Source organism: Dermacentor variabilis, chromosome 1 (genome assembly GCF_050947875.1).
Source record: "Dermacentor variabilis isolate Ectoservices chromosome 1, ASM5094787v1, whole genome shotgun sequence".
Classification (NCBI taxonomy): Eukaryota; Metazoa; Arthropoda; class Arachnida; order Ixodida; family Ixodidae; genus Dermacentor; species Dermacentor variabilis.
In genome coordinates this window covers 102,258,136-102,282,171 of record NC_134568.1, presented here as the reverse complement: position 1 = coordinate 102,282,171, position 24,036 = coordinate 102,258,136, and the positions used below count along the sequence as shown (strand labels likewise).

The 24,036-nt window shown below is 44.7% G+C and overlaps 1 protein-coding gene across 1 annotated transcript in view; it reads left to right on the top strand.

Annotated features, from left to right (window-relative positions):
• The window catches only part of LOC142582101 (protein phosphatase Mn(2+)-dependent 1K-like), a 33,125-nt gene extending 9,257 nt beyond the window's left edge, over positions 1-23,868 (top strand). The window contains exons 4-5 of the mRNA XM_075691509.1: positions 1,370-1,519; positions 19,075-23,868. Of these exons, the coding sequence (XP_075547624.1) occupies positions 1,370-1,519; positions 19,075-19,341 (417 nt within the window). The 3' untranslated portion in view covers positions 19,342-23,868. The remainder of the gene's footprint in view (positions 1-1,369; positions 1,520-19,074) is intronic.
• Positions 23,869-24,036: the final 168 nt, after the last annotated feature.

Genomic DNA, 24,036 nt, shown 5'->3' with positions numbered 1-24,036 from the left:
CTACTAGCAACATCATGCACCCTCTGAAATGACGACTGAACTTTAGCTATTTGCCAGATTTGACAATCTTTGGCAAATTGGAGAGTCTGGAACAATAACTTTGACTGGAGGTATCGTCGAGATTAGCTTCCGGTGCTCCTAACACTTCTTCAATAAAAGGACTCAAAATTTGTGCTTTGGTTGACTAGGCAAGATAATTTTTAAATGACAGTAGCAGCGAAGACACAGAAGCTTCTCTCAGTTGGTCATTTTTCTGATCAGACATATACGCTGTTTTAACGATGCCTCAAACAACAGTAGCTACCCATGAATGCATCTTATTTTGATAATTATGTTCATATAATATCAAGTGCAACTTTATTTTATCCCCCGTGGGTTACTTTTATCCGTCAACGTTTCGACAGCGTATGCACAAATTATTAAGAGTAATCCTTACTATTATGTAGGGTTTTCACCCACACAATAGCCCGCAGTCGATTATAGACAGACCTTCGACTGAAGCTTGACTAGCTATCTAAACTCTTACATTTTGAACACCGCCTGTTCAAGTTCTCTTATTCATGACTGTACAATATTTTGCTACATTCCACATCGCTGTACAGCCCTCTACAGGTACTGAACAATGCATGTGGAGGCTCCACTGCTAGTTGAACGCATACTAGGCCACCTTGCCTGCCTAGAAAAGCTCATCTTGTGAATTCATAAAGTATGAGGAGGCTTCTGCATGCTCCCTGACCTGACAACTATTGCTTGATGAGCCTAAAGAATGCAGTAAAAAATGAACTGGGTGTCTACTGCAGTGAGTAAACATAAATGCTATTGCACAATAGGAACTTACCAGTTTTCACACTTCCGAAGCTACGGTTTTCCCGCATAGCATAGGCATCACTACGAGCAGTATTTATATCAAGAAATCTTGATAAAAAAATTTTTGTGTGATCTGGCTTATAAAAATTGGGAACTAGGAACCAGGTGCAAATTTTGTATATTTTAGATTTGGTTACTCTTGGTACTTAAACTAAAAACTTTCACTAAAAATGGCATATTATTACGTTCATTCATCTTCCTTGAGATGCTTTTTTGAAGTTTCACATATGAACTCGAAAATTGTGTGAGCAATTATTACTGCTATACATCCATTCAAAACACCAGTGGTCAGGTTCTAATTTTATGTATCACGTATACATTGTGACTACTATGCCTTGAAATAAAAATGTTAAATCATTAAAGCACCAAAAATGAGTAAATTTAATTTCTCACAGTAACAAGAGTTAAAGCTTTTACATGCCATGGAGGGTGGGTTTGTTTACAATGCTCAAAAGGGGTCGCAGGGCCCTTGTAATCTTGGGTGTTGACCTTCTTTCATCAGGAGAGGATCAAGATGTCTGGCGGCAAGCTTATCTCAGACAGCCATGGACGGCATCTTGTGAATGGACGTCTGGCCATGACCAGAAGCTTGGGTGACTTGGACCTCAAGCCGTTTGGTGTCATTGCACTACCGGATGTCAGATCCATTGAGGTGGGAAGTTTTGACTAACACTGTGCCTTTATGAAATAATTGGTACAAATGAAACTAGGCTTACCTAGGTCCCTGAGAAAACATATAGTACCAGTATGCTCATGGTGAAACTTGAGACAAAGGGCTGAACTAATTTTCTTGTTATTCTTATCTGCATGTATTTTTATTTTTGTCCTGAAGTTATTTTCAGATAGCATTGTTGCCTCATTTGAGTCATATTTCTTTAGAATATGCCACATCGTGCTGCAATAGAATATGCACAGTCACTGATTATACGAACTGAGTGGAATGACAAGAAGTCCAAATAGTTAGGATTAAAAATACAACAATTGATTGGCAACTAACTTTGTTCCTCAAGTGGCCAAAGAAAACTCATCAGAGTATATGTGGGCACACTGACACTTGTGTTGATGAAACGGGCCTTGAACCACTTTTTATCGAACTGGAGAAAGGCATTTGAAGTGAAAATAGGCTATTTCAGGAATACTTTGCCATAAAAATTACTTCAATGTGTTCAGCAGAAGTGGAGTTATTGGCGATCAAACATGGCCTCTGCTTTGCTCCCATTCCTTCTTCAATGCCTTGTACTGTGAAAGCTACGGCACAGTGGGGAATGCCCACAGTGCTCTGCCTTCTAAATGTCACCGTGGCAAGCAGTTCAAATTTCATTTTGGATGTTAACATAGATGCCACGATTTCCACCTTTGGTGCCTACAACGTGCTTAAACATAAGCCAAACTGGTTGTCCTCAGCGAGCCGCAGTTCACTTAGCCAGTGAACTCGTGGTGGCACCCCGCGGCGGCAGTGGTATCTACGCCATGTAGCCAACCGCAGCTTGATGTTAGTTATTGGCCAATATAAACCGTCTAAGGGAATGACAAAATAGTGCGTCTAGAAGAGAGTGAGGACAGGGCCTTCTGTTGAAAAGAGAGCATTTTAAAGAAAGGCGACTTCGCGATATCCTTGCGAGCTCCACACACCACGCATGACAGCAAAACCTGGCTTAGATGTTCACAGCAATATATGGTCATCATCATCGTCATCATCATCATCAGCCTGGTTACGCACACTGCAGCGCAAAGGCCTCTCCCATACTTCTCCAACTACCCCAGTCATGTACTAATTGTGGCCATGTTGCCCCTGCAAACTTCCTAATGTAATCCGCCCACCTACCTTTCTGCCGCCCCCTGCTACGCTTCCCTTCCCTTGGAATCCAGTCCGTAACCCTTAATGACCATCAGTTATCTTCCCTCCTCATTACATGTCCTGCCCATGCCCCCATTTCTTTTTCTTGATTTCAACTAAGATGTCATTAAAGGGCCCCTGAAACGGTTCAGACAAATTTTGTAGACGCGTAGGGTACAGCTTAAGTAGAACATTCGCACCACAATTTAAGGGAAGCGTTACGTATTAATGGAGCTACGAGCGATTACAAGTCACCCTCCTCCCTAGCCATGGTTTCCCTCCTCAACTTGTTCACCGAGTGATCGCGGCTAAGCTCCGCCTTCACTGGTTCTGCATCACGATGCGACGTCACATTGTCCACTTCTGGTTGTTTTGGAGCCCGCCCCCACCAGCGTGGAACCTCTCCACTAAAGCCCCTTCATACACGTTTCCGCCGACCAGGTTAAGTACTGCCAACCTACCCTCCTCCTCCACACTCCTCTCCCGCTCACCCCCTTAGCTTCCGGCGTCAAGCGGAACTTCTGTAGCTGCGGCTTCCTGTTCCGAGTGGAAGTGACGCTATGTTTTTTTAGCTTTGTTTACTTTCGCGTCCATGGAGAGGCTTTAATTGCACCAGCTGCGGTTTAAACTGTGAATACGATTCCATCCAAGAACCACCGCCTACTGTAATCAGCGATCTGATCGTGTTCGCTGCTTCGCGTCAACCTGCAACGAGTTGTGCCATGAGAGACAACGTACAGTGGAATGTAGTGCCTGGACGCTTGGAGACCACTGCAGTTTTTCGTGCATTTGGAAAACAGCGACCGCGAACTACTACTTCAGCGGAATACAACAGCTTGTTCCCTTTGCATTTTTCTCATGGTGACTGCCACAGCTCTGCTAAGCACGCGCGGGTGTCTCACCATCGTCTAACAGCAGTCAAAGCGGAAATTCCTGCAGCGCAACTCCAGGAAGCGAAAATGCCGGAATTGGAAATTTTGAAACCGGAAATGCCGGAACCAGATTTGGTGTGAGGGGAAAAGGCGGCGCACAACAAAGGTTGTCGCTACTTAAGAAAGCGGCGGTGGCACGTAGATGGAGGGGCTTTACTCTCCGCTAGCCGCTTGGCCGTCGACCCCAAGCGAGAGCTATCAAAGCAGCGTGCGTTACGAGCATTCTGTCGTCGTGCCAAATGTGTCTGGTATTCCGGTAACCACAGGCAAGCTGGTCATTTCGGCAAATGACTGGAGGCATAAACTCAAGCTAATGAAGGAACTTTAGCGTGGACGTACGTGAGCGGCCTGATCGGTCTGCACGGTCCAGCCACTTGTTGGCGCAGCGCTTAACCAGCCAAACTAAGCGCTAATATTGCTCTAACCAAGTGTAAAACATTTTAATCATTTATAAAAACAACGTGTTGATGATTACAGTCCTGCGAAAAATACACACCAGCAGCAAAGAAGAATACACTTCGTTACTGCTACTGTGTATGGTTGAGATCTGTGCACCAGGTGGCCGCACCGTGCAGACCATTCACATTTGCGCTTCTCATCCCATGGCTCATCCCGTTACGGAACAGTCAAGCCGCCAGACCCTGTCCCCTTGCGCTTGCATTTGCCCTAATACTGGACTCGTGAAACGCCATTGCGTTAGTAATCTTCCGGTGTAAAGTGACGGCCACAAACGCGCAAATCCTGGTGCCGATCGGATAGCGGCAGTCCGATGCGCAACAGCCAGTTCGTTCGTATGCTGCCTTGCAGAGGGACACGATGTCGCAGCTTGACATATTGCCAGTCGCTACGTTTTCAGTCCACAAGGCAACAAAGTCGAATCATAGTGCTCGCGAAAAGACTGAGACTGACTCTGACCGCGGAGCTCTCGTCAAAATGGAGTACGTTGTAACACAAGCAGACGACACTTGCTGTGTGCCGGAAGTGCTTAAGTGTACTGAAAAATTGTTCTTGTGAATTCTCTTTATGTTACTTTCTTTTTATAAAAACAAATGAACTAACATTCCAACTATTACGAAGATCGTTTGTTTACCATAAAGTTGGAAAAATTATCGATCACGCGCCCTGGTCAGCCAATCGGATAGCTCGCCCCACTGACGTCATATGGGTGATTTCCGTCATATGGGTAGGGGCGGCTTAAAATTCCACCGAGTAGTGTGCTGCGATCGGCAGCGATGTGCATTTTTAAAACCTTATAATAAATTAGATGCTTTGCGCGGAGTACTTAGATGTGTCAATTAATGATCAGAAAGACCTACTCTGACGACTCAGTACGTTTGTAAAAAATAATAAAAATCGTTTCAGGGTCCCTTTAACTCACGTTTGTTCCTTCACCCAATCTACTCTTTTCTTATCCCTTAACATTACACCCATCATTCTTCTTTCCATAGCTCCTTGCGTCCTCAATTTAAGTAGAACCCTTTTTGTAAGCCTCCAGGTTTCTGCCCCATATGTGAGTACTGGTGAGCTGTTATAAACGTTTCCCTTGAGGGATAATGGCAACCTGCGGTTCATGATCTGAGAATGCCTGCCAAGCGCACCCCAGCCCATTCTTATTCTTCTGATTATTTCAGTCTCATGATCCGGATCTGCGGTCACTACCTGCCCTAAGTAGATGTATTCCCTTACCACTTCCAGTGCTTCGCTACCTATCCTAAACTTCTGTTCTCTTCCGAGACTGTTAAACATTACTTTAGTTTTCTGCAGATTAATTTTTAGACCCACCCTTCTGCTTTGCCTCTCCAGGTCAGTGAGCATGCATTGCAATTGGTCCCCTGAGTTACTAAGCAAGGCAATGTCATCGACGAATCACAAGTTACTAAGGTCATCATCATCAGCCTGGTTACGCCCACTGCAGGGCAAAGGCCTCTCCCATACTTCTCCAACTACCCCGGTCATGTACTAATTGTGGCCATGTTGTCCCTGCAAACTTCTTAATCTCATCCGCCCACCTAACTTTCTGCCGCCCCCGGCTACGCTGCCCTTCCCTTGGAATCCAGTCCGTAACCCTTAATGACCATCGGTTATCTTCCCTCCTCATTACATGTCCTGCCTATGCTTATTTCTTTTTCTTGATTTCAACTAAGATGTCATTAACTCGCATTTGTTCCCTCACCCAATCTGCTCTTTTCTTATCCCTTAACGTTACACCCATCATTCTTCTTTCCATAGATTGTTGCATTGTCCTCAATTTAAGCAGAACCCTTTTCGTAAGCCTCCAGGTTTCTGCCCCATATGTGAGTACCGGTAAGACACAGCTGTTATATACTTTTCTCTTGAGGGATAGTGGCAACCTGCTGTTCATTATCTGAGAATGCCTGTCAAACGCACCCCAACCCATTCTTATTCTTGTGATTATTTCAGTCTCACGATCCGGATCCACGGTCACTACCTGCCCTAAGTAGATGTATCCCCTTACCACTTCCAGTGCTTCACTACCTATTCTCAACTGCTGTTCTCTTCCGAGACTCGATCTTAAACATTACTTTAGTTTTCTGGAGATTAATTTTTAGACCCACCCTTCTGCTTTCCCTCTCCAGGTCAGTGAGCATGCATCGCAATTGGTCCCCTGAGTTATAAGCAAGGCAATATCATCAGTGAATCGCAAGTTACTAAGGTATTCCCCATTAACTCTTATCCTTCCTACACCAGGTCTCTGAATACCTCCTGTAAACACGATGTGAATAGCATTGGAGAGATCCTATCTCCCTGCCTGACGCCTTTCTTTATTGAGATTTTGTTGCTTTCTTTATGCAGGACTACGGTGACTGTGGAACCGCTATACATATCTTTTAGTATTTTTACATACGGCTCGTCTACACCATGTTTCCGTAATGCCTCCATGACTGCTGAGATTTCGACTGAATCAAACGCTTTCTCGTATTCAATGAAAGCTATATATAAGGGTTGGTTATATTCCGCACATTTCTCTATCACCTGATTGATAGTGTGAATATGGTCTATTGTTGAGTAGCCTTTGCGGAATCCTGCCTGGTCCTTTGCTTGACAGAAGTCTAAGGTGTTCCTGATTCTATTTGCGATTACCTTAGTAAATACTTTGTGGGCAATGGACAGTAAGCTGGTCGGTCTATAATTTTTCAAGTCTTTGGCGTCCCCTTTCTTATGGATTAGGATTATGTTCGTGTTCTTCCAAAATTTCGGTACGCTCGAGGTCGTGAGTCATTGCGTATACAGGGTGGCCAATTTTTCTAGAACAATCTGCCCACCATCCTTCAACAAATCTGCTGTTACCTGATCCTCCCCAGGTGCCTTCCCCCTTTGCATAGCTCCCAAGGCTTTCTTTACTTCTTCCGGCATTACTTGTGGGATTTCAAATTTCTCTAGACTATTCTCTCTTCCATTATCGTCGTGGGTGCCACTGGTATTGTATAAATCTCTAAAGAACTCCTCAGCCACTTGAACTATCTCATCCATATTAGTAATGATATTGCCGGCTTTGTCTCTTAACACATACATCTGATTCTTGCCAATTCCTAGTTTCTTCTTCACTGCTTTTAGGCTTCCTCTGTTCCTGAGAGCATGTTCAATTCTATCCATATTATACTTCCTTATCTCAGCTGTCTTACACTTCTTGATTAACTTGGAAAGTTCTGCCAGTTCTATTCCAGCTGTAGGGTTAGAAGATTTCATACATTGGCGTTTCTTGATCAGATATTTTGTTTCCTGCGGTAGCTTACTGGTATCCTGTCTAACGGAGTTACCACAGACTTCTATTGCACACTCCTTAATGATTCCCATGAGATTGTCATTCATTGCTTCAACACTAAGGTCCTCTTCCTGAGTTAAAGCGGAATACCTGTTCTGTAGCTTGATCCGGAATTCCTCTATTTTCCCTCTTACCGCTAACTCATTGATCGGCTTCTTATGTACCGTTTCTTCCGTTCCCTCCTCAAGTCTAGGCTAATTCGACTTCTTACCATCCTATGGTCACTGCAGCACACCTTGCCTAGCATGTCCATATCTTCTATGATGCCAGGGTTAGCGCAGAGTATAAAGTCTATTTCATTTCTAGTCTCGCCATTCGGGCTCCTCCATGTCCACTTTCGGCTATCCCGCTTGCGGAAGAAGGTATTCATTATCCGCATATATTCTGTTCTGCAAACTCTACTAATAACTCTCCTCTGCTATTCCTAAAGCCTATGCCATATTCCTCCACTGACTTGTCTCCAGCCTGCTTATTGCCTACCCTGGTATTGAAGTCGCCCATCAGTATAGTGTATTTTGTTTTGACTTTACCCATCACCGATTCGGGCTCCTCCATTCGGGCTCCTCCATGTCCACTTTCGGCTATCCCGCTTGCGGAAGAAGGTATTCATTATCCGCATATATTCTGTTCTGCAAACTCTACTAATAACTCTCCTCTGCTATTCCTAAAGCCTATGCCATATTCCTCCACTGACTTGTCTCCAGCCTGCTTCTTGCCTACCCTGGTATTGAAGTCGCCCATCAGTATAGTGTATTTTGTTTTGACTTTACCCATCACCGATTCCACGTCTTCATAGAAGCTTTCGACTTCCTGGTCATCATGACTGGATGTAGGGGTGTAGACCTGTACGACCTTCAATTTGTACCTCTTATTAGGTTTCACAACAAGACCTGCCACCCTCTCGTTAATGCTATAGAATTCCTGTATGTTACGAGTGATATCCTGATGGAGTGCGTTACCGGTTCTGGTCACCGGGATAAGGCCGCACTCCAGGCCTGTTTTATGCAATTTTATCAACACACGGATTTTTTTTAATTCGGTGGAAAATTGCGCGGCACTGGGATTCGAACCACGGTCCTCTTGCACATGAGGTGAATACTCTACCTCCACGCCATCGCTGCTATGCTACCCGTGGACTATCGCGTATACCTATGCACCATATTTATCAATTTCAATTAAAAACTGGCGCATTTTTTTTAAAAACCTAGAATCTAAGCTGATCCTAGAGTTTGGTATATGATTATTTAAAAAAATGAGATTTTGGCTCCCGCATGGTAGCCTTGTTCACATGGAAGGGGAACTGAAAGGCCGTTATGTTATATGCGGTTGAGTACATGGTGTAGGGTGCGAGTGCATATCGGATTAAAACGTCCTACCATGAGTGGAAAACTGCATCCAAGCCGGACCATCACAAATTTGAGATGTTCGAGCTCTGGGGCGGGTTGCCCTAGCAACAGATAGAGCTGCGCGAGGAGACAGAGACCGGCCATGCGATGGGCATTTCCACATGCCGCTACCACTCTCGCACAAGCTACACAAGGTAACCTATTAAGAAACATTTCAAAATTTGAGACTGCGCACAAACAAAATACCAAGCTTCGGTCTACAGGCTCAGTACTCTCAAGGTCAAGCAGAGATGCGGACAGTAACTGAAATAAGGTTCACATAAAACAGAATGCGCATTTTGCCGGTGGCTAACAAATTATAACTAAAGATAACGTATTTCTCCCATGGGATGCCACTACGAGGGAACTGCATAGTGCCAACAGGACCTCGGTTGCTAGTCAGTCAGTCTTGAGAATGCGGCTGCTTAGCGAGGCACCATCTTAAAAATTGCCGCCCCAGCATTCCGTACAAATGGTTAACCAGCGAAGCTGAAACGTGCGGCCCCGGTGTTTATCACTGGGTTAATCCCGATGTTTCATTAAGCGCCGGCTTGGTAGGCTGTGTAGGAGTCGGGGTCGGGCATGTAAAAAGGGGTAGCTGGCCCATGCCGTTGTCTCACTCATCCACGCTAAGGATGTTGTTGAAGGGAGGAACGTGTGCTCATCGAGAACAAGGAGTGCTGGGTTTATTTAGAGTATCTACATGGAGAGTGGAGAACGTTGCATCTCGTGAGTCTAGCATGACTGAAGTGAAGCACACCGAGGAGCCAAAAGTGCCTGCTTAAAGGGCCCCTGAAACGATATTGACAATTTTGTACAAGCGTACTGAGTCGATAGAGTAGGTCTTTCTAATCTTTAATTGATGCATCTAAGTGCTCCACGTAAAGTGTGTAATTTATTATAAGGTTTTAAATATGTGCATCGCTGCCGATTGCAGCACACTGCTCGGCTGAATTTTCAGCCGCCCCTACCCATATGATGTAAATCACCCAATTGACATCATGTGGGTGAGCTATCCAATTGGCTGCCCAGGGTGTGTCATCTGTAATTTTCCACCTTTATGGTGAACAAATAATGTTTGTAATAGTAGGAATGTTAGTTAATTTGTTTCTATAAAAAGAAAGTAGCAGAAAGAGAATGCACAAGAACAATTTCTCACTACACTTAAGCACTTCCGGCACATGGCAAGCGTCGTCTGCTCGTGTTACACAACGTGCTCCATTTTGACGAGAGCTCCGTGGTCAGAGTTGGTCTGTCTTTTCACGAGCACTCTGATTCGACTTGGTTGCGTTGTGGACTGCAAATGTAGCGACTGGCAATATGTTCAGCTGCGACATCATGTCCCTCTGCAAGGCAGCAGACGAGCGGACTGGCTGCAGCACATCGGACTGCCGCTATCCGGTCGGCGCCAGGATTTGCGCGTTTGCGGCAGCCACTTTACACTGGAAGATTACTAATGCAGTAGCGTTTCGCGAGACCGGTATTAGGGTAAACGCAAGCGCGAGGGTACAGGGCCTGGCCGTGTCCCCTTGCGTGTCGTTTGACAGGATGAGCAGTAGCGCAAATGTGAATGGTCTGCACGGTGCAACCACCTGGTGGCACAGAGCTCAATCACACATAGTAGTAGTAATGAAATGTATTCTTCTTTGCTGCTGGTGTAAATTTTTCGCAGGAATGTAATCGTTAACACATTGTTTTTGTAAATGTTTAAAATGTTTTACGCTTGGTTAGAGCAATATTAGCTCTTTGTTTGGCTGGTTAGGCTCTGCGCCAACGGGTGACTGCACCATAGAGAACGATCAGGCAGATCACGTATGTCTACTTTAAAGTTCCTTCATCAGCTTGAGTTTACGCCTCCATCGTTCCGTCGAAACACCCAGCTAGCCTGTGGTTACCGGAATACCAGACACATTCGGCACTGCGACAGAATGCTCGCAACGCACACTGCTTCTATAGCTCTCGCTTGGGGTCGGCTGCCAAGGAGCTTACGGAGAGTTCTGAGAGGCTTCGTGCGCTCCTTCCTAGACAACTAGAAGTCAGCGAGACGACATTCCATCATGACGCAGAGCCAGTGAAGGCGGAGCTTAGCCCCGGTCACTCGGCGAACGAGTTGAGGAGAAAATGCATGACTATGGAAGAGGGTAATTTGTACTAATCAGTAGCTCCTCTTAATATGAGACGTTTCACACAAATTGTGGTGCGAAGGATTAACTTTAGCTGTACCCTGCGCACCTACAAAATTTGTCCGAACCGTTTCAGGGGCCCTTTAAACCCCCTTTGTCCGCCCTAGATCCCTAGGCCAGGAACACTGCCGTCCAACCTTCCTATACTTTTTTCACTGCACACACAGAAAGGAAGGGACCCTCATAGACAGGCGTTGTCACGCTTGGCTCAAGCTGGTGCATCTTGGTTCCTGTGATGACCACGCAGCTAGCTAGAGCATTTGTCAAATGACTGGCGGTTACTGGGGTCCGTGAGAAAACAACTTAGAACAGCCTTTTCCAGGAGTTTTCTTGCTCCTATTGGTCCATGAAGGCGACAGTGAAGCAACAAACAATACTCGGTCCGCCAAACGTGTCTCGCCTTACTGGTGCCGCGTGGCTGTCTGAAGGGGACGCATTGTCGGCTTCAGGAAGCGATTCGTGGCAGTGGGGCTGGAGAGGCTACCCCTGCTGGCTGATCGTAACAGTTCCTCCATGGTGCGGAAAATCTCAATTGGCCAGTGCTGATAACCACTGGGCAGGAAGAGAATGGCTGGTGGCAAGAGGGATGACTTGGCTTGCAGCAACCAGCTGCAAAATGGTGAAATACACCCCAAAACATCTCACAATGACAGGCAGCAGCAAAGTGAACTTCACAACATGGCTCTGCGTAAAGATGAAGTATCTTGGCTCTGGCTTTAGATTTGCCAGACTTCAAAGAAAACATGAGTGCAGAAACAATTACTGCATTTTACTATGCAAATTTCGAAAGAATTTCATGCCAACCAATCTTGGATGGAGTCCTGCTAAATGAAAGGGGATTGTCTTGGCTTAATAAAAAAAAGTTAGTATGGATCTCAAAATGCAGAACGAGTTTCAAGCTAGCCTGCTCGGGCCATCCGCATTGCTATGCAAATTTCCTTTCTTATATCTAACGGAGAAGTTCTACTGTTGGAACGTGAGGCTCCATCGGAGCAAGCGGCCATTCTTGTGTGACATTTGATTGAGCCATGTCAGAGAACAGTGATCAGTCTCGAAGATGAACCTCGTTCCGTACAAGTAACACAACTTCTGGGCTGCCAAACTAAACAAGCACACTCCTTCTCTGAAGCGCCGTAGGCTTCCTCTCTTACAGTTAGTTTACGCCTAGCATAGAGGATAGGATGTTCCTCATTATGGTTGCCGACCTGACTAAGTACCATGCCCATACCCCTGTCGCTTGCGTCGCACTGAACTATGAATTCCTTGGTATAGACTGGCGCGGTTTTCAAACCTTGGAAAGCGTTCTATTTGTCGTCATCCCAATCCACATTACTCGGTGCTCCCTTTTGGAGTGCATCCGTTAAAGGACTTGCTATCTGCGAATAATTCGGAATGTACCATTCATAGTACCCAGCAAGCCTCAAAAATGAACGAATGTCTGTTTTCGTACGTGGCTGTAAAAAATCTCCAATCGTAGCTGTTTTCAGCTCGGCCGGTGATCTCGTGCCCTGGCCGGCAACATGGCCCAGATAAGTAACCTACAAGCAGCTAAACCTACATTTTTTCCACCTTCATCATTAAGCCTGCTTTCCTCAAATGCGAGAACCTCTACCTGCTTGATGTGCAATACGTGCTGTTTCCAGCTGTCAGAAAAAATTTCGACATCATCAAGATATAGCAATGCGAACTCCTGCAAGTCTTTTAGGACAATATCCACTAACTTAGAGAAGCTAAACGGCGCGTTCGTCTGCCCGAAGCTAGGAACGAGAGGGTGAAAAGTGCCTACAGGTGAGATAAATGCGGCAAAGCAGCTGGCACTTTCTGAAAGGGGAACTTGCCAGTATCCCCGCTCGAGATCTAGGGCTGAAATATATTTAGTGGTGCTGACTCTTTTGATTCATTCCTCAATGTTGGGTATCAGGTACAACTCATCCCTGGTGTTCGCATATAACTTCCTGTAGTCAACACACGGACGAGGGTCCTTATTAGGGGTTACCACAAGTATTAGCGGTGACATGTAGTCACTTCAGCAGGCTCAATAACTCCCAACTCTAGCATGCACTGTATCTTTGCCTCCATAATTTCTCTCTGTCGTGGAGACACCCTGTAAGGCTTTGATCTTACAGGTTCTGTTGGTGTCAGCTCTATTTCATGCATTATTAGTTCGGTCCTACCTGGCCGATTGCTAAATCTAGCTAGATATTCCCCTAGCAGCCCCTTTAACCTATCCAGCTGCTCGAGTTTAAGAGAATCAGTGCTTACCGAGTGTTCTATAACTTATTCCAGGCTGATTTCAGAGTTGGAGGTCATCTTACGCTCATGAACTCTTTCCCTACCATGGGGGAAATAGGTGTCTTTTCTAGGTTATGCCAGATCTTTTTTTTCTGAAGGAATTACTGCACTGAATATTTTATGTAATACATAAACAAGCAAAATGAATGCATTTTTCTCGCATAAGCGTTTTATTAATGAGATATATGTCATAAAAACGATATACATTGCCAGAATCAAGATTGTGGGATAACACTGAACAATGTTTGCAATGACACTCTTGTATCTATTAAGAAAAACATGTAAAAAAATTGTGAGATATACAAAATGTATTGCCGTCTAATAGGCACCATCTCTTTAAAAAAATGAAAATTTTTCATTGAACAGGTATCACACTACAAAAATTTAACTGCAAGCACCACAGCTGGGGGTGCCGGGCTGCGGCCGCTAATGTTCGGGGCTGGTTTGCATCGTCGTCGTTCTCAGTCAAAGTCCGACAAAAAGGCAGCATCCTCAGACAGCTGCTGCTCCAATCATCAGTAAAATGAGCTGCGGATGCAATGGGATCACGAGATCTGCACTCTTTCAAAGTGCGCGCACCGTTTCCGGAGGCAGCCATTTATGCTTCCTGCTTTGATGATCAAGAAACTTCAGAGCGCGTTTAAAAATTACTGCCTCTTGGGAAAAAATCGAACTGTTTATAAAATAAAAATATAGTTCTCGTTCACGTCCGATAGCGCAGTGTGTCCGTGAGTGGCGCAGAAGGTCTTGAAAGCGGCATTTCAAACCATTGTTAGCAATGGGCGTGGTACGGAAAGAGTTAAACTCAGTATTAATGTTATCCAACTCTTTGATGGTAAATTTAACGACTCCATTCCGCTCCACATGCACCTTCATCAAATTGCAGTGGTGTATTCTCACCTCCTTCCTGCGACCGGGCACTTTCATCAGAGCGTAGTTAGTACCTGAAAGCTTGTGCCACACTTCAATGCAGCCGCCCCCGTGAAGTTCAAGCCTGTTCTTTCCTGAAGGTCTGAGGATCATTACCTGGTCCCCAGCGTTAAACGTTGGAAGTTCCTGTCGCAAAGGAGCTTGGCATTCTTTTGTGCCATGCCCATGTTCTTTTCGACTATTTCTTGTGTTGTACTTAGCCATTGCAGCAGATTTAGCACATACTCTACCACTGTTTGACTCTCTCCTCTTTCCTCCCACATCTCTCTCAACATTCTCAGTGGGGAACGGAGTGTCCTCCCATACACTAGTTCTGCTGGCGAGAACCCTGTAGCCTGATGAGGAACCGTTTGCAAAGCAATTAAAGTAGCCAAAAGACAATCCTCCCAGTCATCCTTGTGCTCGTAACAGAGTGCCCGCAAAACTCGCTTAAGCTCTGTATGCCACACCTCTACACTGTTTGACTGAGGGTGATAGGCGGAACTGTGTATCAACTTTACCCCGCACTTTTGTAAGAATGTGGAAGTCAGTGAGCTGGTGAATACTGACCCTTGATCAGCCTGAATTTCGGCTGGAAACCCAACTCGTGCGAATACTGACAAAAGCACGTCTACTACTTCGGTGGAACTGAGTTCTTTTAGAGGGATTGCCTCCGGAAACTTTATGGCCCAACGCAGCATGGTAAACAGGTACTTGTAACCTGAGTTTGTCTTTGGTAGAGGCCCTACCATGTCTATCACAAGTCATCTGATGGGCTCTGGTATTAAGGGCACTACCTTTAGTGGAGCTTTCCATGTCTCTCCTGGTTTACCTGAGCACTGGCAGGCGCCGCGTGATCTCGCAAATTTTTCTAAGTCATTGAAACAGCCAGGCCAGTAGTATTCCATAAACAATCTTTCTTTCGATTTGTTTATGCCTAGGTGGCCCAACCAACCATTTCCATGACAGAGACTCAAAAGGTCCTCCCTGTACTTAGTAGCTACGACTACCTAATCCAGAATCCTGCCTTTTTGTTCTTTTTAGTGCTGATATAACAAGCCTCCTTTCTCGTGAATTGTCACGTTGCACCTAGCAATGCCTTCTTTAGCTGTTACATGTAATTTAGCTAGGCTGACGTCATTCTTTTGCTCGTCTGCCCACTGCACCCTCTGTCCACACGTAAGAGCCGATCAAAGTTCTTTGAGGCCGGTGATAGTAACGACCCTGTCTCGCTTGCGGGTGCGTCAGCTGGCTCTTCCTGCAGGTGTGAACTTTGACACCCTAGTGATCCGCTCTCATTGAGCTGGTCAGCTGGCAGGCTTCCCTCAACCGTTTTTTCATCCCTTGAGCCTAGCTCGGATTCGGTTACTAAAGTTACCTCTATTGCTACTTCCGCTGGAGCAGCTTTTGCATTTTGAGCCGAAAGTGACGCGATTTTACGACCTTGAGATCTCATCAACGGCTTTTCCAAGTTTCAGCCCCCTTTCACGCAGCAACTGATCCAACCGATTCGAAAAAATGGAAGGGAACTGCAGAGATAAGAATTTGGTAACTGCAGTCTCGGTCACGAGCTCCCTGAACGGCCCACTGATTTTGACTTTCACCATCGACAGACACATGCTGTGTTCTTCCACAACTTGTTTAATCCATGCTACTTCTCCCATGAAGTCATCTACCGTCACGTAAGAGAGATAGACAATGTCCATGGTGGTGGCACTGTCTCGTAGCACCCTGCATGGTTTTCCATTAATATGCAGGTCGTGAACATGTGGGCTCAAAAGTTCCATGTTTTCATCTCTTTCGTCCACGTAAGAAAAACTATGCTAGGCTTCCTGCAGTTCGCAGCTATATGTACGAGTTCGCGGCACTTATAGCAGCGGATCAATTTAAAAGATTCGAACTTTCTTTTCTGCTCTTTTTTGACGATTTCACCATGTGACTTCTCTTCACTCTTTTCCAACGTCCTTTTATCTGCATCTACATGCTCCGGTCATTTTGCAGCAATCCCTTTTTGAACGGAAATTGTTTTTGCGGTGCTTGTCGACCATCCCAATTTCCATCCTCGGTGTTCAGCTTTCTACGTATTGCGTATTCTTCGGCTAATTCAGCCGCCCTTTCTACATTGTTTAGGTTTCCTCTGTCTTGCACCCACAGCTTCACAGATTGTGGGATGCTTTTGCAAAACTGCTCTAGACACATGCATTCAATAATCATGTCTCTGCTCTTGTACGCTTCCACGCTTTTTAACCACACGACTAGGTTTGCCTTTAAGCCATATGCAAACTCCTGATATCCTTGCTATCCTTCTTAGCTGTGTTTCGAAACCTTTGCCAAAAAGCTACGGCTGAAAGGCGGTACTTCTTCAAAAGGCTAGCCTTAACCTTCGTATAATCATATGCATCTTGTGCACTGAGTCTGGCGATTACTTCAACAGCTTCACACAGCAACATAGACGGAAACCGCTGTGGCCATGTACTTGGAGAAAAGGTTGTCTTCTCGCAAGTCCTTCCAAGATTTCCTAGGAACAAACCTATGTCGTTCCTGACCTCAAATGGCTTTGACAGCCTGTCCATGCGGTATGATTCTGCCTCACTTGATGGCCATGTACTTAGAGAAAAGGTTGTCTTCTCGCAAGTCCTTCCAAGATTTCCTAGGAACAAACCTATGTCGTTCCTGACCTGTTATTGCTTTGACGGCCTGTCCATGCGCTATGATTCTGCCTCACTTGATCGTTCCAGAGCCCCTTCACTCGCTCGAGATAACTCCAAATGTTTACTGTCAAGGTTAAGTTGCATTTTTCTTAACTCACGATCTTTCTCGTGTTCCTCTCTGTCCTGTTCTTCTTTCTCCCGTTTCTTTTCCTAAATAGCTCTAACCCAATTCCAATGTCCTCCTCACTGGCCTGTTTGGAAATCAGCTTTAATATTTCCCATTTCATCATTTCCTTGTGTACCGCTAGGCCCAGTTCCTCACCGACAAACAATTCGTTTCTCAGCAGTGTCCTCAAATCCATGATTTCTGCTTTACTGCCTTGGTCGTACTCGCCAGACATAACTAGTTAAACACAACCTAGCTAACAATCAACAATGCAGCTTCCCTAATGTTCTAAACTGAATAACCACAACTCTGCTAGCCACCTGGTTAGCTCAGATGGTAAAGCTTCTGCCCCGGAAAGGCAGTGGTCCGGAGTTCGAGTCCCGGACCAGAACCAATTTTTCTTCAACTGCGAGGCTTTTCTTTCGAGGAACCTGTATGGGTTTCCTTTGTAGCAATTGCTACGATAGGGTGGATGTCTGATTTTCCCTTTATTAACCACAAAATGAAGCCTAGAGAGTCAGAGCGAAAACCAAGCACTTGCCGCAGGCACAGCACCACATTGTGAAGTCTGTCTCACTGCTGCCAGTCAGTTGTAAGAGTTGGGGTCGGGCATGTAAAAAGGGGTAGCTGGCCTGTGCCATCATCTGACTCATCCACGCCAAGGATGTTGTTGAAGTGAGGAACGTGTTCTCATTGAGAACGAGGAGTAGTGGGTTTATTTACAATAGCTACATGAAGAGTGGAGGACGTTACATTTCATCAGTCTAGCATGACTGAAGTGAAGCGCACCGAGGAGCCAAAAACGCCTGCTTAAACCCCTTCTGTCCTCCCTAGATCATGCGAAAAACTGCTTCGTGCGTGCTCAGCTGCGAGAGAGAGCAACGACGACACTACTGGTGCAGCTAATCACGTGCTTCTCTTCCCTTTTTTTTTTTTTCGCACATGCACATGGGGTTGTGCTGGAGGCGTTTACAGGCAACAGACGGATGGATGGACGAATCGGCTAGCCATATACAGCTTAGCTCTAAAACTATCGGCCTAGATTCAAATAAATATGGTAAATAGGTTTTTGTTGTTGTTTAGAGGTGTTCACTTATGTACAGTGATGGGCATTGTTTGCTGTCATTGGCGTGAAGTGCCCAGTGCTGGCATGCTCATGAAATGCCGATAAACCAAGCGTTTCACAAGGACGTCAGAGCAGCAGGTAAAGGCTGTGATGCAGCTAACTTCACTGTTCATGTGCATCAGTTCATCGCAGCACCAGTTAGAAAATGCAGGATAGTTACCGCAAGCTGGTACATATCCTGCACTGTGCTCACTTCAAGTGCTCACCCTTCCGCCAGCCAATGTTGACCTTAAGGGTGGACGACGGTGGTTATTTCATCTTCCCCTTTAACTGCATTATAGCAAGATCCTACTGTACATAAATATATGAGGCAAGTAGCAGTGCCAGGGAAATGTCTGAATGATTTGTTATATCCAAGTGTCCGAAAAGTCAGTTTGTGACTGTACATCAAGAAAGTTGAATAGGAGGAAGGTGGAGTGAGCACTTTAGTTCGTACTGTTCCACTCATTCACCCCACCAATAATGTGAACTAAGGCACACTTAATTTTTATGTTAAAATGCAGTAGCAAATTTGCTCTTCATGTTAATGCAAGTGTACTATTGGATGTGACTAAAAGGGTTGACCTGACCATCTTGCATAAAGTAGGCTATGTTTATCCTTCTCCTGCTGCAGCACTTCGCCGATCACATACCAGTGCGAGCATGATGAAAACCAGTGTTTGGATTTGAAAGGGAATGTGCATCTTATAAATGTCAGTTTGCATGAGCAGTGCAGTAATAATCATTGCATAGCTCTTTACCTTTCGTCTTAATATGCATGCCACTCTCATTTCTTCATTGCTCCCACATTAAACATGGCAAAGTGAAACATGGCATGGTTTGAAAGGGGATCTGCATCTTATAAATGTCAGTTTGCACAAGTAGTGTAGTAACACAATCATTGCATAGATCTTTACATTCATCTTGATATGCATGCCACTCTCATTTCTTCATTGCTCCCAGGTTAAACATGGCAAGGATGCCTTTGTGATCCTCACCACTGATGGTGTGAATTGTGCCATGTCGGACCAAGAGATTGTGGATGCCATCAACAGCTGCAGTTCACCAGCTGAGGCAGCAGGCTTCGTCACTGACCAGGCCATGCATTTTGCTTCCCAGGACAATGCCACGGCGGTTGTCATGCCCTGTGGTGCCTGGGGAAAGTACCGCAATAGTGGTGGCGTGGCGAACAGTTTTGGTCGGCAGCTGCAGTTTAGTCGGAGATTTTAGCTGCTTACTTGTATAGAATAGCCCACCACTTTGTGTGACGGGCACACCTTTGAAGTGGATTATGAGTGTCCGAGTCACTAGATTTCTTCAGTTAACAAGCAGACAAATAGGGCTGACCTTGAAGCTGTAAACATATCCTTATTTTGAACCTCTATTAGACTGACCAAATCTTTTGCATACGTTGTAGCAAGAATAAGTGGACTATGTGACAGCATTTTTATTGAAGACGTGAGGAGCAACAGATGCCTTTGCTTTTATTCGTGTGTATTTAGCGAGAAAATTGCTCTGTTGCCTTTTTGTTTTTCTGGCAGAAAAACATAAACAAGCTTGATATGCTTTAATAATTGCACAGTGAGTAGCTGATGGTTACCTATACTATTGTTTACTGTACAGCTTCTATTTCAAAGTGCACAGTAAAATTGAAATGCTTCAGAACTTTCTTGCTGCATAAAGAAGTTAGCTGTTCACCTTGTATGGTAGTCAGTATGAACAATTACCTTTTTATTTCCTAGTGCCAGCTGACCTTTCTGTCTGTAATTTATCTTGCCTTCTGTTGCCTACAAGGCACCCAAACCTAAAGCACGAGCCTCAAAGAATATCCTGTATTCAGCAGTCTGTCTTGCTTCATTTTTTTGCAATTTCTGAATTTGTATACAGCATTTTATCAGTGGCCTCCTTGTCGTTAATGGTGCTACATAGGCATTCTGTATATCTTGGCTGTCAAAAACTGGAATATTTTTACTCTCAGCATCTCTACTTTCCATGCAGTGCTTTAAAGGGACATTAAAGGCAAATGCTAAGTGAAGCTAAAGTGATAATACCTACTTGAAAAAATCCCAGGACACCTAAGCAATTCTTACGAGTTGTGAATGCGAAACCATTAATGTCCAATTGAACGCCTAAGCGGTTCTTTGAGTTTTACACTGTGAGTAGCATATTGTAGCAGTGCGTGCTGCCCGAGCCAACAAGCAGCAGCGGCGACCAAGGCCGGTAGGCGCGGGCAGTAGCTATACCCGGTATGGATGAGAGAGAGAGAGAGATGTGGCTGTGGTGTTGGCTTCTCAGAGCGAGAGCGAGGGTGATGTGGCATCGTGACGATGCCCTCTCCCCTTACTCAACCCCTGGTGCGCCAGCAAGTGTTCCCTTTTGCCCGCACTGCTCCGTCGAGGTGCACCCGTGACATGGCGTTGCAGCCAGTGGTAATTTAAGTGCCATTTCGCTACTACAAATGGCAGCTTTCTTGCTTGATGGGCAATTTGATGCTTTCACATCAAAAGTCTAAAATCGAGACCAGGGCTTTAGTGAGATACGTACTAAGATAAATCTAGGACAGGATTTGACTCTACCAGAACGTTCAAGTACTACTCGTCTGATCATGCCTAAACTCATCATTATGATTGTGTCACTAGCACTCAACCAGTAAATAAAAAGATCATTGCATTATAAGATGGAAGAAAGTGCTACTTGTCCACTAGCGTTCGGCGAGTCTTTTTTTCATGTTCCTGTCCGTGTCATTTTTTACGCGCTAGTGCAATGTCCCCTTATATGAATAACGACCAACTAGCCCAGCTTTCTGCCTTAAATACTTGTCCACTTCTGTTCGATTCTTGGAAAAAGAAAACTCATTGACATTACCTTTGATAACAATGCGGCGATTGGTCAACAAGTTTTGTTTTCACTCGAATCCGTGTGGCCAGCGCTTTCATGTTTTGGGTGGTAGTTTCTGTATTGCATAGTGCTGTACTTGTTTGCTGGTTTGCAGAGCTCACACTAAAGAGGCAACCACATGCATGCGATTATCAAATGATTGTGACAAGCGACATGACAGATGGACCCTGTTGCACTCTCACATATTGCTGTAGGACGAAGATGCAAAAAAAAAAACTAGCAACACACTTTCATTGTTGTCTGAATCAAATCAATCATACACTCGTCATAAAATCTCAGATGTGCTGCGGCACCAACATTTTAACCTTAGGGTACTAGATCTAGTTTTAATGTGCTGTCATTGGCAGTAAAAATGCATGCCATGCTGCCAATGGCAAATGCTGTAGCGCCATCTGATAGCTAGAAATCTAAATACACTTTCGTGATTTGGTGGCCATGGCCGCCATGGCACATTAAATACCACATCTCAGAGATGTGGTATTTAGTGTGAGGTGAGGTAAAGCGGTGGCTTGTTTTACTATTTATTTCTTGCTGTCACGGAGGACAGCAAGTAGCAAGAACAAATTCCAATCATAGTGGGCGCAATGGTTGCTGTCCTGTTATGCAGTCGCACGGTAACAGGTGAGCCACTGCGCAAATTTCCGGGTGACAAGCGAGACTTCTGCGAACAACAGAAAATGCCACCTCCATGTGATGTTTTGAGATGCTGTCAGTTGTAGCTTCGCTTGGTTTCTGGCTATGCTGTTGAGTTTTATGGAAAAAAAAATGTAGCCTTTGGCTGTCAGGCACAGTTTTACTCACCAACGGTAGTAAAGGGTAATGATGGCTTATGCAGCATCGTACCTCCCCGTTTGTGGCGGGCTATTAGAATTGTGCTAGAGGAATGGAGACCCTTCAGACATGATTTTCTCTTAAACTAAGTGTTTTCTTGGCGCAAAACATGGGCTGCAGGGTTTCTGGAATTGTATTTTAAGTCCACGTTGACATACTATTTGTCCTTAGTGTCCTTTAAGCAGCATGGATGGGCAAATTGCTGGAGGTGTCTCTAAAGCAGAAATTTTCTTGGAGTTAATCGTTTCACACATATTAGCCCTGTCATTCTCATGATATTATTGTGCAGAGATCTTGTCAATTCTGTCGTTGACAGGGGGGAGGGTGGGGGCTACTCTTAAAACTTATGCTTGGGTCACTAGTCTTCTTCTTTTTTTTTTGGCTTATCACTTCGAGAGTACAAAATTTCTAACACTTGTATCAAGAGCACAAGTGGTAAAGTACTTGCATGAGGAACTGACTGTTTAATCTGTCGCCATAATCAAATACTAGCATGAGAGTGCAGTTCTTTAGCTACAGGTGTGAATGTGTAATGCCTCAGTGTAGGATCTAGAGGCTGGATTCTTTCCTGTTGCACAAAGTGACATAGCAAAGCATGCTCAGAGCAGCTCATTTGTTGACATTGTTGCCGAAAGTCCCTGTCACATAGTCCCACACACTGTGCCTGAGTGTCCAGGGTATGTTCTTCAGCCCATACTTTTGCAGTCTTCAAGGACTAGTCAAGAATTCGGGGTGCCAAGCGTGCTGTTGTAGCACTATAGCTGAAGCACTTGCAAAAAGCAGGTGCTTTGTGTTAGTGATGCTTTTGAAAGCAGCACTGTTTCATGCTGCCTTTAGCAATGTAAGGAGTCGCATGCAATTGATACTGTGTCAGCTGTGCACTTAACGGCGGCTGTTGTAAGCGTTTGCAATTGGTGCCACAGACGTTCTCTGCCATTGGAAGATGCTTTTGCATGCCTTGAACAACTTATTTCTCTGTTTGGGATAGCATTGTGATATTTGCCTGCTCTCTTAGTTTGAAGGGAGTCTAAAGGAAAATATTTTCAGACTAGGTAGGTAAGCTGGCCTGTTACTCTTTGGAAATAGAGGTTACATTACTTTTGCCCAGAAGGAAGACAGAACATGCCAGAGAACATGAGGTGTAGCAATACAGGCAGTGCTGCTTTATAATGCCTGCAACAACTTTCTGCGACATTGCTAGGAACACTCGGCTGAGGCTGTTGGCAGTGAAAAACTAGATTGCATTGCAAAATCAAAAGTGTGATGTGCCCATTTTTATAGCTCTTGTGTTTTTCCGCATAACATCTCAGAGTTAATCATGGCTTAAAAATTTAGCTAAAGCTTTGTGCTCAATCAACCTGGTTCTTTATAGTGTGGAACCTTTATAGTTTGTTTTGAACTTTATGAGTTTACTCATTATTGCACTTGTGAGTCCTCATGCAGTCATTCATGTCTATCCTTCTCATTAGGAAGGTGACAGGCAGCATTGAGCACTTTAGCACAAAGCACAAAAGTATGATGCTAACCAATTTCTGCTTGACTAGGTGATCGCATTATGCGATAGTACATCTGTGCATGTCTCATGTAAAAAATGTCTTATTTAATATCACGGACTTTGAATATTTTAAAGGTTGAATTTTGCATTAGTAATCAATAATGCCATGAAAGCTAATGTGGCACCACTTGGCTAAAATAGGCACACATGCTAATGACTTTGTTTCAGGTACAATTGGCAGTCAGTAGAAAATATAGCAATATTGTGGCACCTGTGTAGTCCTTGTAGTCATTCAGCAGGAGTCTATTATAAGTGCCTGGCATCTGTTCATATGTTCCTTTTTACTTATGCTGCCTGCAAGTGCCAGTAACTCCAGGTATGTTGCCATGGTTCTGCAGTCCTGTAATGTTCAAATACAATGGATGAAAGTTCATTCAGGTGACTGTTGTCACAGGCTGTTCATTTGATATGGACTTTACTTACGCAAGTTCGATGACACTGAAGTGAAATAAAGCATATGTTGTTATGAGCAACGCTGGCCATGTTATATAATTTTGTGCTGTCTGTACGCTTGTGTGCACTTACATGTACACACATAGGTTGAGGACTGCCGCATTTCTTCAAAGCGATCTGCAATGTGGAAAGAATGCATCGAGTGCTGGTAGCTTCATATGCGCTGTCCTTTCGATGCTTAGTTTGCA